The following is a 15562-nucleotide window of genomic DNA, read 5'->3' as shown; positions in this document are numbered from 1 at the left end:
AATCTAAACTGTAAGCTGCTTGTGGGCAAATCAATTCTTTTACATTGTAACACAATCTCATCCCATCAGTAATCTATTTTTATGTCTGCCCCTCTATACCATGAGCTCCTTGTGGGCAGGAAATGACCACCTCTACTGCATTGTTCTCTCTGAAGTGTCTAGTACAAGTGCTTGGCATACACTAAGCGCTCAATAAAATGATTGACTGATTGATGATGATATTAAAACAAATAATAATTGTGGCAGTGGTTAAGGGCTTACTAAGTCCAAAGTGCTGGGGTAAATACAAGATCATCAGGTCTCGCACATGGGATTCACAGTCACAGAAGCAGCATGGTCTAGAGGGGAGTCAGAAGGTCATGGGTTCTACAGCTCTGCCACCTATCTGCTGTGTGGACTAGGGCAAATCACTTCATTTCTCTGTGCCTCAGTTACCTCATCTGTAAAATGGGGATTAAGACTATGAGCCCTATGCAGGACAGGGACTGTGTCCAACCGATTTGCTTGTATTCACCCCAGTGTGCAGCACATAGTAAGTGTTTAACATATACCATAATTATTATTATTAAGTAGCCTATGAATTTGGATCTGTACCCCTTAAGCATTTGTTACTCACCCCAGCTCAACACCTGTGTACCTATTCTTATTAATAACAATAATAATAATAATAATAATAATAGGGGTATTTGTTAAGCACTTACCATGTGCACATATCTGTTATTTATTTATATCAATGTCTGACTCCCCCTCTAGACTGTAAACTCATTGTGGGAAGGAAATGTGTCTGTTTATTGTTATATTGCACTCTCCCAAGTGCTTAGTACAGTGCTTTGCACCCAGTAAACACTCAATAAATATGATTGAAGGAATGAATGAATGAAGCACTTCTTCTATCATCAATCGTATTTATTGAGTGCTTACTGTGTGCAGAGCACAAAAGCAAGAGTGTTGCTCTCCAGGCTTTAGGCTTCAGGGAAGACAGGAGGACGGGAAGAGCCAGGGCTGGCTGAGGAGAGTTGGGGAATAACAGTGCAGCTAGGTGGAAAGAGCCCACACCTGGGAGTCAGAGGACCTGGGTTCTAATCCCGGCCTTGCCACTTGCCTGCTGTGTGACCTGGGGAAGGTCACTTGAGTTATCTGGGCCTCAATTCCCTCATCTGTAAAATGGAGGTTAAATACCTGTTCTCTCTCTCCCCTTAAACTGTGATCCCAATGAGGGACAGCAACTGTGTCTGACCTGATTAGCTTGTATATACCCCACCGTTTAGCGTGGAACTTGGAGTTTAGTACATAAGTGCTTAACATGGGTTCTAATCCCAGTTCCGCCAATTGTCTGCTATGTGACCCTGGGCAAGTCTCAGTTACCTCATCTGTAAATTGGTGATTAAGACTGTGAGCCCCATGTGGGACAACCTGATTATCTTCTATGTACCCCAGTGCTTAGACCAGTGCTTGACACATAGTAAGTGCTTAACAAATACCATTATTATTATTATTAATAACAAATAACGCTACTATTATTACTATCAACCCATCATGGAGAAGTGGGCTGGGGGATTGCTGACCCATTGGCCACATTGTGGAGAGGATTTGGGCTGAGCTAGAGAAGCAGCGTGGCTTAGTGGAAACAGCACTGGCTTGGGAGTGAGAGGATGTGGGTTCTAATCCCAGCTCCACCACTTGTCTGCTGTGTGACCTTGGACAAGCCACTTAACTTCTCTGTTCCTCAGTTACCTCATATGTAAAATGGGGATTAAGACTGTGAGCCCCACGTGGGACAAGCTGATTACCTTGTATCTACCCCAGCCCTTAGAACAGTGCTTAGCACATATCCTTTGCCCCATCACTCCACTGCCCTGCCTGGGCTGCCCTGGTCTTGCCACTAGCCCTGTCCCTGCCCCTGCCCGCTTGCTGAGCTTCCAGAGCTGGGGGTTGGACAGAGCAGGGGAGGGGCTGGCAGCCGCATCATCATCATCATCATCATCATCAACATTGGCATCTACTGACCCCTACGTGACATAGAGCACTGTAGAGCACTAAGCCCTTGATACACATGATCCCTGCCCTCAAGGAGTTTACAGTCAAGAGTTTACAGTCAAGACGGGAATACAGACATTGAAATAGATCACAGGTAGGAGGAAGAAGGGACAGAGGACATGTAATAATAATACTAATAATAATTGTAGCATTTGTTAAGCACTTACTGTGTGCCAGGCACTATACTAAGCTCTAGGATAGATACAAGCAAATCGGCTTGGACACAGTCCCTGTCCCACAAAAGCCTCACAGTCTCAATCCTCATTTTACAGATGAGGCAACCGGCCCAGAGAAGTGAAGTGACTTGCCTAAGGTCACAGAGCAGACAAGTGGCGGAGAACCCATATAAATGAGTTGGCGCTGAAGGAAAGGATGTGGAGATATTTACCTCAGTCTCCTGGGAGTTGTGAGGACCTATCTGTGTAGGTGGTGCAGAAATGCTGAAGGAGCAGTTGGAAGGGGTGGGATACAGCCAGGTAAGATGGGAAATTAATCAGGGAAGGCCTTCTACAGGAGATGTGAAGCAGCCTGGACTATTAGAAAGAGCATGGGCCTGAGAATCAGAGGAACTGGGTTCTAATACCAGTTCTGTCACTTGAGTGACCTTGGGCACCCCCTCGTCCCCCTCTCCATCGCCCCCATCTTACCTCCTTCCCTTTCCCACAGCACCTGTATATATGTATATATGTTTGTACATATTTATTACTCTATTTATTTATTTATTTATTTTACTTGTACATATCTATTCTATTTATTTTATTTTGTTAATATATTTGGTTTTGTTCTCTGTCTTCCCCTTCTAGACTGTGAGCCCACTGTTGGGTAGGGACTGTCTCTATATGTTGCCAACTTGTACTTCCCAAGTGCTTAGTACAGTGCTCTGTACACAGTAAGCGCTCAATAAATATGATTGATTGATTGATCGATTGATTGATTGGGCATATGGGTTAAACTTCTCTGGGCCTCATCTGTAAAATGGGGATTCAATACCTGGTGTGCCTCCAACTTAGACTACGAGCTCCATGTGGGACAGGGACTACGCCTGACCAGATCATCTTGCATTTACCCCAGCTCTTAAATACAGTTTTTGGCACACAGTAAGCGCTTAACAAATGCCACAATTATTTGAAGAATCTTCCAAGTATAGATGACATCACCAGTCTCTCTGGGCCCCTGGAACTTCTGTATGAATCTTGAAACCATTGAATTTGGGGGCCAGGCAGTGTAGAATACGAAAGTTTCTGGTCATTCTAAACCAATCAACCAATCGATATCATTTATTAAACACAGTCGGCTAAATAAACACAGTAGGTGTACAGGACAGCAAACCAAGCTATTAGAGACTAGAATGAGCATTAGCAGACGCCATCCCTGTCCCCGGGGAGTTTACAATCTAGTATTGTAGATGGTACATAAAATATGTCCATAAGAGCTATGGGAGTGGTGAGACCTTAAACACTTGGGTGTCCTAGAAGGGCTGAAGTGGTGGCAGGCAGGAATAGTAGTAATAATAATAATAATAATAATGATAATAATAATAATAATAATAATTGTGGTATTCAAATTGTCAACTCTGTAGTGTTTCCAGTGACAATGTATGGATCTGAAAGCTGGACAGTGAAAAAACAGGATAGAAAGAACATCGATTCTTTTGAAATGTAATGTTGGAGAAGGCTTTTGAAAATACCATGGACTGCCCGAAAGACAAACAAATGAATTTTGGGGCAAATTAAACCAAAGTGGTCTTTGGAAGGCCAAATGACTTGACTTAGATTAGCATAGTTTGGGCACATCATCAGGAAGACTAATTCTCTGGAGAAAACACTAATGCTAGGAAAAGGCCAGGGAAAACGTGTAAGAGGATACCAGAAGCTAGATGGACAGAGACCATAACAGCGATAACACAAGAACTATTAGAAAGGTTGCAGATTATGGCAGAGAACAGGACGTTCTGGAGAAATTATATCCATGGAGTCGCTATGAATCGGAAATGACTTGACGGCACACAAGAATAATAATAATAATGATGATAATAATAATAATTTGTTAAGCACTTACTATGTGCCCGGGGAAGTGTTAGGAAAAGCTAACTTGGTAGGTCAGTGATTAATCAGGGAAGGCCTCTGGGAGGTGGTGTGGCCTCCAAATAGCTAGTGTTTTAGCCCTGGGTCCCGAGAGGTCCACCTTGCTCAAGCAATCTATCAGTGGTATTTATCAAACATTTATTGTGTGCAGAGAACTATACCAATAACCAGTATGTGCTGAGCATTGACTATGTGCCTAGCACTGTTCTAAACACTGGGATAGATGCAAGACAATAAGGCCCCATGTGGGGCTCACAGTCTAAATAGGAGGAAGAACAGGTACTGAATCCTCATTTTACAGTTGAGGAAACTGAGGCACAGAGACATTAAGTGACTTGCCCAAGGTCATATAGGAAGAAAGTGGTGGAGCTGGAACTAGAACCCAGGTCTTCTAATTCCAAAGCCCTTGCTTTTTCCACTAGACCATGCCGCGTCTCTAACTGCTTGAGAAAGTCCAGTACAATAGATGTGGTAGACATGATCCCTTGCTCACAAGAAGCTTACAGTCTATACGGGGAGACTGTTCACCTCTCATAGTCAGCATTGTGATTCCCTCTAGAAGTGGTAGCTCTCTCTCCTCTATTCCATCCTCCTCCTCCTCCACATCCTCCTCCTCCACTTTTTCCACCTTTTCCTCCTCCTCCTCCTCCTCTTCCACCTTTTCCACCTTCTCCTCCTCCTCTTCCACCTTCTCCACCTTCTTCTCCTCCTCTTCCACCTTCTCCTCCTCCTCTTCCACCTTCTCCTCCTCCTCTTCCTCAGCACCACTACAGCACTGAGGGAGGCTGACTTCACACAGAGCCCTGGGAACTTGCATCAGGAGATAAACAGCTGGTCCACTCCGAGCAATCCAACCACAGCCGACAAGGATTGCGGCCGAAGTTGGCCACTGACTGTTCCTCCAGCCTCCCAACCCCTGCCAACTCAGCACTTCCTGACCAGATCACCTCTTAATCCACTGTCCCCCATCCCTGGCCCGGCCATGGCCAGGGAGGGGCTTTAGGGAGAAGCCGAGGCCCCAGCCATGTTGGCAATACCGCACTGCTCTCCGTGGGTTCTGAGATGCCGAACCCATTCTGTCTTCATTCATTCATTCAATCATATTTATTGAGGACTTACTTTGTGCAGAGCACTGCACTAAGCGCTTGGGAAGTAAAAATCGTCAACGTATAGAGATGGTCCCTACCCAACAATGGGCTCACAGTCTAGAAGGGGGAGACAGACAACAAAACAAAACAAGTACACAGGTGTCAATACCATCAGAATAAATGGAATTATAGCTAGATACACATCATTAAAAAATAGAGTAATAAATATGTACAAATATATACAAGTGCTGTGGGGAGGGAAGGGATAGGACAGAGGGAAGGAGAGGGGGTGATGCGGCGGGGAGGAGGAGGAGGAGAGGAAAAAGAGGGGACTCAGTCTGGGAAGGCCTCCTGGAGGAGATGAGCTCTCAGTAGGGCTTCGAAGGGAGGAAGAGAGTTAGTTTGGTAGATGTGTGATGGGAGGGCATTCTAGGGCAGATGTAGGACGTGGGTCAGGGGTCGATGGTGGGACAGGCAAGATCGAGGCACAATGAAGAGGTTAGCGGCAGAGGAGCAGAGTGTGCGGGCTGGGCTGGAGAAGGAGAGATGGGAGGTGAGGTAGGAGGGGGTGAGGTGATGGAGAGCCTTGAAGCCGAGAGTGAGGAGTTTTTGCTTGATTTGAAGGTTGACGGGCAAACACTGGAGATTTTTGAGGAGGGGACTGAAATGCCCAGAGCATTTCTGTACAGATATAATCCAGGCAGCAGAGTGAAGTGTAGACTGAAGCGGGGAGAGAGAGGAGGATGGGAGATCAGAAAGGAGGCTGATGCAGTAATCCAGTTGGGATGGGATGGGAGATTGAACCAGCAAGGTAGCGGTTTGGATGGAGAGGAAAAGGCGGATCTTGGCAATGTTGTGGAGGAGAGACAGGCAGGTTTTGGGGACGGATTGGATTTGTGGGGTAAACGAGAGAGCGGGGTCAAGGATGACACCAAGTTTGCGGGCTTGTGAAACGTGAAGGATGGTAGTGCCGTCCATAGTGACGAGAAAGTCAGGGAGAGAACAGGGTTTGGGAGGGAAAATAAGGAGCTCAGTCTTGGACATGTTGAGTTTTAGATGGTGGGCAGACATGCAGATGGAGATGTCCTGAAGGCATGAGGAGATACGAGCCTGGAGAGAGGGAGAGAGAACAGGGGTGGAGATGTAGATTCGGGTGCCATCAGCATAGAGATGATAGTTGATGCCATGGGAGCGAATGAGTTCACCAAGGGAGTGAGTATAGATGGAGAACAGAAGATGACCAAGAACTGACCCATAAGGAACCCCTACAGTAAGGGAATGGGAGTGGGGGGAGGAGCCCGTGAAGGAGACTGAGAATGAACAGCCAGAGAGATAAGAGGAGAACCAGGAGAGGACGGAGTCTGTGAAGCCAAGGTTGGATAGTGTGTTGAGGAGACGGGGGTGGTCCACAGTGTCGAAGGCAGCTGAGAGGTCGAGGAGGATTAGGATTAGGAGCCATTGGATTTGACAAGAAGGATGTCATTCATGACCTTTGAGAGGGCAGTTTCGGTGGCATGTAGGGGATGGAAGCCGGATTGGAGAGGGTCTAGGAGAGCGTTGGAGTTGAGGAATTTGAGGCAGCAGGTGTAAACGACTCGTTCGAGGAGTTTGGAAAGGAAGGGTAGAAGGGAGATAGGGCAATAACTAGAAGGGGCAGTGGGGTCAAGAGAGGGTGTTTTTAGGATGGGAGAGATGTGGGCATGTTTGAAGGCAGAGGGAAAGGAACCAGTGGAGAGTGAGAGGTTGAAGATGTAAGTTAAAGAGGGAAGGAGGGAAGGGGCGAGAGTTTTCATAAGATGAGAGGGAATGGTGTCCGAAGCACAGGTGGATGATGGGGTGGTACTTGAGAGGAGGGAGGGGATCTTATCTGAAGATACTGCTGGGAAGGATGGGAGAGTAGCGGAGAGGGTTGAGAGCAGGGGGAATGGAGAAGGGGGAGGGATGACTTTGGGGAGCTCAGACTTGATGGTGTTAATTTTACTAATGAAGTAGGTGGCCAGCTCGTTTAGGGTGAGGGATGGATAAAGGGGAGGAACAGGGGGCCTGAGGAGGGAGCTAAATGTCCAGAACAGCTGACGGGGATGATGGGCATGGATGTCAATAAGGGAAGAAAAATAGTTTTGCCTGGCAGAGGATAGGGCAGAGTAAAGGCAGGAAAGGATAAATTTAAAGTGAACAAGGTTGGCTTAGTGTTTAGACTTTCGCCAGCAACGTTCAGCAGCTCGAGCATAAGAGTGAAGGAGGCAGACAGTGGCAGTGATCCAAGGCCATGGGTTAGTGGTGCGAGAGCGGTGAAGGGAAAGGGGAGAGAGCGAGTTGAGTTGAGTAGAGAGGGTGGAGTTGAGAGCAGTAATCTGGTCATCAAGAGTGGGTAGAGAGATTAGGGAGGCAAGGTGGGGTGTGATGCACTGAGAGAGATGGATGGGGTTGAGAGAGCGGAGGTCTCTGTGGGGGAGTAATATAGATTAACGGGGGGAGGAGTGTGAGTGAGGAGGTAATCATCAGAGAGAGGGATTTCAGAGTTGGTGAGGGTGGAGATAGTGCAGCGGTAGGAGATGATGAGGTCGAGGGTGTGACCAAGTGTCTTGCCCCAGTCCACCCTGGGTTATGCCCTCAGTAACCATTTGAACAACTCCTCCCAACTCCCAAGTCTGGGAGCCCACTAATTTCCTTCCTGTGGTTTCTGGGAACCCGCTGGGGATTGAGGCCTGGGCCCTTCCTGCCCACACCCCTCCAACGGCCGAGTGGGGGCCAGCAGGATGAGAACTCCACGTCCCCGAGTTCACAGCCAGACCCCTAGCCCGCTGAGTCTTGCCACTTCCGTTTTAAAAAAATTTTAACGGTATTTGTTAAGCGCTTACTATGTGTCAGGCATTGTACTAAGTACTGGGGTGGATATAAGCTAATCAGGTTGGACACAGTTCATGTTCCACATGGGGTTCACAATCTTAGTCAGTCTATCTTATTTATTGAGTGCTTCCTGTGTGCAGAGCACGGTACTAAGCACTTGGGAGAGTACAGTATAACGATATCACAGACAAGTCCCTGCCCACAACAAGCTCACAGTCTAGAGGGGGAGACGGACATTAATGGAAATAAATAAAAATTACAGTTATGTACACAAGTGCTGCAGGGCTTGGAGGGGGGATGAATAAAGGGAGCAAGTCAAGGTGAAGTACGGGGAGTGGGAAAAGAGGAAAGAAGGACACTCAGGGAAGGCCTCTTGGAGGAGCTGTGCCTTCAAAAAAGCTTTGAAAAATATGGAATGATTCAAGAATTTGCATGTCGATCAATCCCCATTTTACAGACAAGGTAACTGAGGCACAGAGAAGTGGAGTGACTTGCTTGAGGTCACACAGCAGAAAAGTGGCAGAGCCAGGATTAGAAACCCAGGCCCTTCTGTCTCCCAGGCCTGTGCCCTCCCCACTATGTCATGCTGCTCTGACACTGCTACTTCTGGTATATGTCGCTCTCTCCCATGGGACCAGCTCAGCTTGTGTCTCCTATGAGCTTAGGTCTGCCCTGCTATCACTCAAACCTGCTCCCTGAGCGATGAGAAAACTCCCTGAGGATGTGTCAGTTCTCAGGCTAGGGAATGGCTTTGGACAAGTAAAGGGGTGGTGGAGAAAGAGAAAGATGGTTCCACTCAGTACAAGGGAGTTTCTAGTGGACTCTCCCAAGTGCTCAATACAGTGGTTGGCACACAATAATCTCTCCATAAGTATGCCTGTATGTATGTATGTATGTTTGTACATATTTGTTACTCTATTTATTTATTTATTTTACTTGTACATATCTATTCTATTTATTTTATTTTGTTAGTATGTTTGGTTTTGTTCTCGGTCTCCCCCTTTTAGACTGTGAGCCCACTGTTGGGTAGGGACTGTCTCTATATGTTGCCAACTTGTACTTCCTAAGCGCTTAGTACAGTGCTCTGCACACAGTAAGCGCTCAATAAATACGATTGATGATGATGATGATTGAGTAAAGCTGTACCAGGGCTTTGAGGAGATGCTGATGTCAGAGGTCATGGGTTCAAATCCCAGCTCCACCAATTGTCAGCTGTGTGACTTTGGGCAAGTCACTTAACTTCTCTGTGCTCAGTTCCCTCATCTGTAAAATGGGGATTAAGATTGTGAGCCCCACATGGGACAACCTGATCACCTTGTATCCCCCCAGTGCTTCGAACAGTGCTTTGCACACAGTAAGCGCTTAACAAATACCATTATTATTACACAGGGCGTGACTATCACAGGTGAGGAGGATGGAGTCCCTGGCCCTGCCACAGAGGGAAGGAAGGAAAGGAGCGGGGACCGGCCTCTCCTTGGGGGCCACGCAGCCCAGGGGAAGTGGGCCAGCCATGTGCCCAGAGGGGCAAGAAGAAACACAAAGGCCTGTGGTTCCCCACCGGCCCCAGCGGCCCCAATCTAACAGATCCAGGGAACCGACAGGCTCGGTTTTGGTGGGGGCGGCAGCAACCAGTCAGAGTTTGCTCACTTTATTTGACAAGTGTCATATCGCCTGGGTGATTTATGATAATTCTCCACCGGGTCCCGGGAAACAAGCTCATGGCTGCTTTGCGAAGCGAACCAAGCCAAGGGCTGGGACGGGGCCTTTCTGCCGCCTCTGCTGCCGGACTGTGGCTTATATCAAGGTGGGGATGGGGCTGACAGGGAGAGGCAGCCAGGGCGGTCCCAGAGAGAACTGCGAACACGGTGAGGGGGATGGCTGGGGTGAGGGAGGGTCACACTGCCAATCTATCCAGCTGGCAGTATCAGGGATGGGGTCACGGACTTCTGCTTCACCCCTGAAATCCCAAACCAAGGAGCCCAGACTCCCTCTTCAGGTTCCCACCAGCATTCCCACTCCTGCTGCCTCTCCCCCTCCAACCCCGCCTCCTGGGTTACTCCCTTTCACCTGTTTGATTGACCCGGGGTCACCGCAGGCTGAAGGGGGACTTCCCGGCCCTCCCCCGCCTCCGGAAGCCAGATGAGGGATCTTGGGGCTCCCGAGGTGGCCAGTGGTTCAGCCGGGCAGGGTAGGGAAGAGAGCTGAGCAGTGGGCTGCCCCATCCTGCCCCAGCTGAGCGAGGCAGGTGCCCCCAAGGGGAGGAGTCTGGGTTCAGCCTGGAGGGAGAGGTTTGGGCAGGCAGGGTCCTGGAGGGGAGAATGCTTTCAGGCCTATCCGGGTCCTGAAGCGAGGACATGGGAGCCTCTGGGCCCCAGTGTCCACATGTCTCTCCTCACTCAACCTCAACCACTTCCCCACCTCAATGCTGAAAGCCAGCCACAGGCCCACCCTGAAGGGGCAGAAAAGGAGGACGCCACCAGTGACCACCCCAAAAGGCTTGTCAGGCCCAGGCTTGGCCAATCCTTCTGGAGCCTGGTGGCTGGATATGGTAGGCATGGCCATTGGTTGGGGTCCCTATTCACTACAAGTCAAGGTCCCCTGCCTGTCTCTGTTTAGGGCCCAGGGTCCCTGCCCACCACTGTTCCAGCTCCCTGTCCACCACTGTCCAGGGTTGCAGCCTGCCATTGTCCAGGGACCCTGTTGGCCATTGTCCAGCCCACCACTATCCAGGGTCCATGTCTGACATTGTCCAGGGTCCCTGCCTGTCACTGTTCAGGGTCTCTGTCCACCATTTTCCAGGATCCCTGTCTGCCACTGACCAGGATCTCTGCCCACCATTGTCCAGGGTCCCTGTATGCCACTGTCCAGGGTCCCTGCCCGCCATTGGAGCTAAACGTTCGCCCATCTGACGTAGTTGGTTGGACAAGCATGGCTTCTCCCGTGGTAATTAAAAACACACCAGGACCATTTCAATAGCACTAGCGGCCAATTTTCTTCCCTCCAGCTCCGCTTACTGCTACATAAATAGTAATATTTATGCCAAGCTCCTGTAGCACTGTAAACATCGCAACGTATAGCTGGCCAACAGATGAGTCATTTCCCAAAACTCTGAGTTAATAAGTGGTACCTCATCCATATTCCAGAGAAATACAGAGCCGAGGCCCGGTCTAGCCACTGGCCTGAACCCCACCCCTGGGGACCAGTGGTCTCCCAATAACCCAGAGGCCCAGCGGGGAAAACACCAGGGCTGACGCTACCGCTCGGGTCTTCACTTCCACGGACCTGGGTTCCGGCGGACACTCTCCAGGGAAGTTTCCCAGGTGCCCCCTTATCGCCAGAGCCTCATCTGTTTGGGAAAAAGTGAAGTCATACTAGAGGCTTCGGATCTTCCGGCTCCAGAGCCAGAGACCCAGCTTTGTGGCAGAAGCAGGATTTTGCGGATGACAGAGATGCTGGCCCTGGGAGAGGGAAAAGATTCTCTCCGTCACCCCTGGGTGGGGAAGGGTTTGGGCCCCGGACCCCAACAAATGCCACATCCAAGGGCCTTGGTTCATTCATTCCAAGCTTGGCTATGCCACTAGGACACACCCACATCCCATCAACTTTCCACTGCGATCACACCTGCCGCCAGCACTGTTCAGGGCTGGCACCCCGTTGCCACACCTGCCACTGAACACTCCCTCCTCCCTGTCCCACAGGGCCAGACCCGGGCTGGGGAGCGTCTGGTGCCCCTCCCTCGTGCCCAGAAAGGCGAGGCCGACCCTCCCAAAGGGTGAGGGAGGCCAGACCGAGCCCAGTGGGGAGATGGCGGGCAGGATTGGCGGGGGGGGGGGGGGCTCCCATCAGGAGATTCCCAGCGGGCTGGGCTTCGGTGGGGAGACTGAGGCTGGGAAATCCCCCCCCCCCCCCGGCCCATCAGTGTGGACCCCATCCCGCGGGGGGCACCCATCGCGGAGGAGACCCCCCTCACCCCACTGGCACAGCTGTGAGCCAACCGGTCGGTCTCCAAGGGCCTCCCAAAAGGATGGTGGACCATCTCTGGTCACTGCCTGGGCCTTTCCTTTCTTGCAGCCGGGGTCCGGCTGTACCTTCCTTCCTACCTGGGTGCCCGGAGGCCCTCCCCAAACCGACTGTCCATGAACACTTGCTCCCCCGTCCTTCAAACTTTCATTCATTCAATCGGATTCATTGAGCGTTCACTGTGTGCCAAGCACTGCACTAAGCGCTCGAACTTTCCTGCAGATGCCCCAGCTGGTGCCGCTCATTCTCTTTTGGGGCCGCCCCCTCCCCTCTTTCCCACGAGTTCAGCCCCCGAACCCCCGAGAAGGCCCGGCTCTTAGCCCAAGCGCTGGGAAGGCGCGGTTTTTATTTTCTTTTTTTCTTTTTTTCCTTTTTTTCCAGCGCCCCTCCGGAGCTGGCCAGGCTACAAAGGCTCAGCAAGATGGGTCCCTGACGGCTCCCCCTCCCTCCTGGTACAGTCAATCAGAGAATCAAATGTCCCCGCCAACCCCCCGACGCCAACGCATGGTGCCCAGCAGGAGGGCAGGGGGGGTGGGCCGCCCTGCCGGACCCACCCACCCCCATTCATTCGGGCGCTATGGATTGAGCGCCCAACTGTGCGCAGAGCACTGGACTGAGCGCTTGGGAAGTGGAGCAACCCAACGAGGGGCACACAGTGGAGGCTGCCCCTTGAGCAAACTTTGCAGGCGGATGGAGGTGTGCGTCTCCGGGTGTGGGGTGTGAGCCCACTGTTGGGTAGGGACTGTCTCTATATGGTGCCAATTTGTACTTCCCAAGCGCTTAGTACAGTGCTCTGCACATAGTAAGCGCTCAATCAATACGACTGATGATGATGATGATGATGGTGTCTGTCTTTGGGGGGGTGTTTGTGTCTCTGCCTGTCTCCCTCCCACCCCCTCCCCCTCCCCATCGCCCTTACCTTCCACTGCCCCGAGTCGGGGCAGGAGACTGAGCAGGATGGACCAGGCCCAGAGCAGATCCATGGCGTGGGCGAGCCCGGGCCCGGGCCGGGCATTTAGAGGGCCAAGGGCCGGCGGGCCATGGAGCCCGGCCGGGCAGGGCGAGCGGGGGGCAGCGGAGGGCCGGCGCTTCCAGCAGAATGAGCCATCCGGGAGAGGGGAGAAAAAGGACCAGAGCAGAGCCAGGGCGGAGGAACGATCCATCTGCGCCGGCCGGGGGGGGGTGGGGGGGATCCCGGCTCCGGCCCGTGCTGGCCCCCCGGGGGCGGGGGCGGCGGGGGGGACCACTCCCCTCGATGGACTCCCACCGGGATGCTCGGTCGCCTAGGAGCTGCCGAAGCCCCCCCGCCCCCCAGGACCGGAGACGGAGGGCCGGGCCGGGCCCTCCCCCCGGGCCGCCGGTGGTCTCGTCCGGACCTGTCTATCATCCAGATAAAGCAGTGATTTCAGCCCAAATGTTTCTCAATTTTTATTGAATGCTGCAAAGCCGGGGAACGTCTGGCGCTGCTGACAGGAGCGGGGGGGGGGGGGGGGGTCTGGGGGAGGGGAGGAGGAGCAGAAGAGGAGGAGGAAGGGGCTGCAGAGGCTGCGGGGGGAGGGGGGGATCTCCGAGGGGCTTTCTGATCCAAAGGGGGCCAAACTGCAGCGAATGAAAAAAAAATCCACAAACAAAACAAGCGGCTCTCCCCGGCCACGACGTCAGCAAGAAACAATACACCTCCCCCTCCTCTTCTTGCTACCCCGGGAATGAAGGTGGTCTGGGGTGGGTTTTTTTTTTTAGGGGGGGAGCCCCCTCCCCCCCCCATTTGGGCGAAGGGTGGGAGCCGACTCGGTCAGCGGGATCCGGGCCTGATGGACACCTTCTCTGAGCCGATTGCAATCCAATAGCCAGCCTGTAGCACCGGGGCTGCAGCCCCCCGTGTCTCCCTCCGGCCTCGCCCCTTCCAGTGGGCACCTCCCTTTGCCACCCCCAGATCCTCAGCGTGGGCACCTGGGCCTGGATGGAGCCTCCCGAGGGTAAGGCCAGAGCCCGAGGAAGAGGAGGGAGCCCGGAGGAGAAAGGAAAGTGGGGGGGGGGGGGGGGAGGGAGAGAGGGAGGAAAAGATTTCCACTACATTTATTCCGAATTTTCCATCCACTTGAAGGTGGCAACAATTTCCATTGATTTAGCTTAGCAGGGAGCCAAAAACGCTCCTTGCCTCTCAGGTTCACAGCCGCGGGCCCCGGAGACAGAGAACAGACCACACGTTCCGAGCCCGAGGACCGGACGGGACAGGACCCTCCGGGAATGATTTCCTGGGGATCTGCGCAGGATCTCCTTCCCTCCGGGGGTTGGGAATGGGAAGAACACGGAGGTGCTGGGGACGGAGTTGCCATTGACATTCATTAGCTGTGGATGGCCACCAAACTCATTCATTCATTCAATCGTATTTACTGAGCACTTGCTGTGTGCAGAGCACTGTACTAAGCGCTTGGAAAGTACAATTTGGCAACAGATAGAGACGGTCCCTATCCAACCACGGGCTCTCAGAGCTTTGTTCATTCATCCTACCAAAGTACGGATGGGGGTGGAGGTAATGGACAACTGAAATTTCCTATTAGAGTTTCTATTTTAAATCCTGGGTCCTTTTTTCTGTGTCTACTGATTCTCTCACACTGTTCCAAGTGCTTAACACAGCACTCCAGTGCTTAGAATAATAATCATAATGATGATGGTATTTGTTAAGCACTTACTATACCATCATCGTCATCATCATCATCATCACAACCACCACTTCTCTAGACTGTAAGCTCATTGTGGGCTGTATCTGTTTATTGTATATTGTGCTCTCCCAAAAACTGAGTACAGTGCTCTGCACATAGTAGGTGCTCAGTAAATATGACTGACTGCTCAGAGTAAGCACTCATTAAGTACTCGGGATTGATTGCTGTCCATGCAGCGGACACCGTGGAAAGGAACTTACAGTCCCTCTAGACTGTAAGCTCATTGTGGGCAGGGAATGCGTCTGTTTATTGTTGTTCTGTACTTTCCTAAGCGCTTAGTATAGTGCTCTGTGCGCAGTAAGCGCTCAATAAATACGATCAAATGAATGAGTGAATCAAGGGGAGAGCAGCGGGGAGGGGTGGGACTTCCTTGGTCATCCGTAATGGCTGAAACAGGAGAATGGGCACTGCAAGGGATTCCACTGACCAGATCTGGCTCGATTCTTTGCCTTCCCTTCTCCTACAATCACCTGCCTGACAGGGTTCCCAGGCACTGGTCAGTCGGTCAGCCCGCTTCCTCTTGTCAGTCAGCCAGTCAATCGTATTTCCTGAGCACTTACTGTGTGCAGAACACTGTACTAAGCACTTGGGAGAGTACAATACGACAATAAACAGACACATTCCCTGCCCACAACGAGCTTATAGTCTAGAGGGACAGTCGTGCATTAATAGAAATAAACAAATGACAGATATGTACATAAGTGGTGTGGGGCTGGAATGGGGAGGAACAAAGGGAGCAAGCCAGGGTGACATAGAAGGA

General features: G+C 51.4%; 1 protein-coding gene across 2 annotated transcripts in view; it reads right to left on the bottom strand.

Annotated features, from left to right (window-relative positions):
• The window catches only part of EPHB2 (EPH receptor B2), a 317134-nt gene extending 304022 nt beyond the window's left edge, over positions 1 to 13112 (bottom strand). For both annotated transcript variants that reach the window (XM_038746709.1, XM_038746710.1), the window contains exon 1: positions 12999 to 13112. In XM_038746709.1, coding sequence (XP_038602637.1) covers positions 12999 to 13062 — 64 coding nt within the window. In that variant the 5' untranslated portion in view covers positions 13063 to 13112. The remainder of the gene's footprint in view (positions 1 to 12998) is intronic.
• Between the last annotated feature and the right edge of the window lie 2450 nt (positions 13113 to 15562).

This window comes from Tachyglossus aculeatus, chromosome 5 (genome assembly GCF_015852505.1).
Source record: "Tachyglossus aculeatus isolate mTacAcu1 chromosome 5, mTacAcu1.pri, whole genome shotgun sequence".
NCBI lineage: Eukaryota > Metazoa > Chordata > Mammalia > Monotremata > Tachyglossidae > Tachyglossus > Tachyglossus aculeatus.
This window is presented reverse-complemented; position numbering and strand designations above follow the sequence as displayed.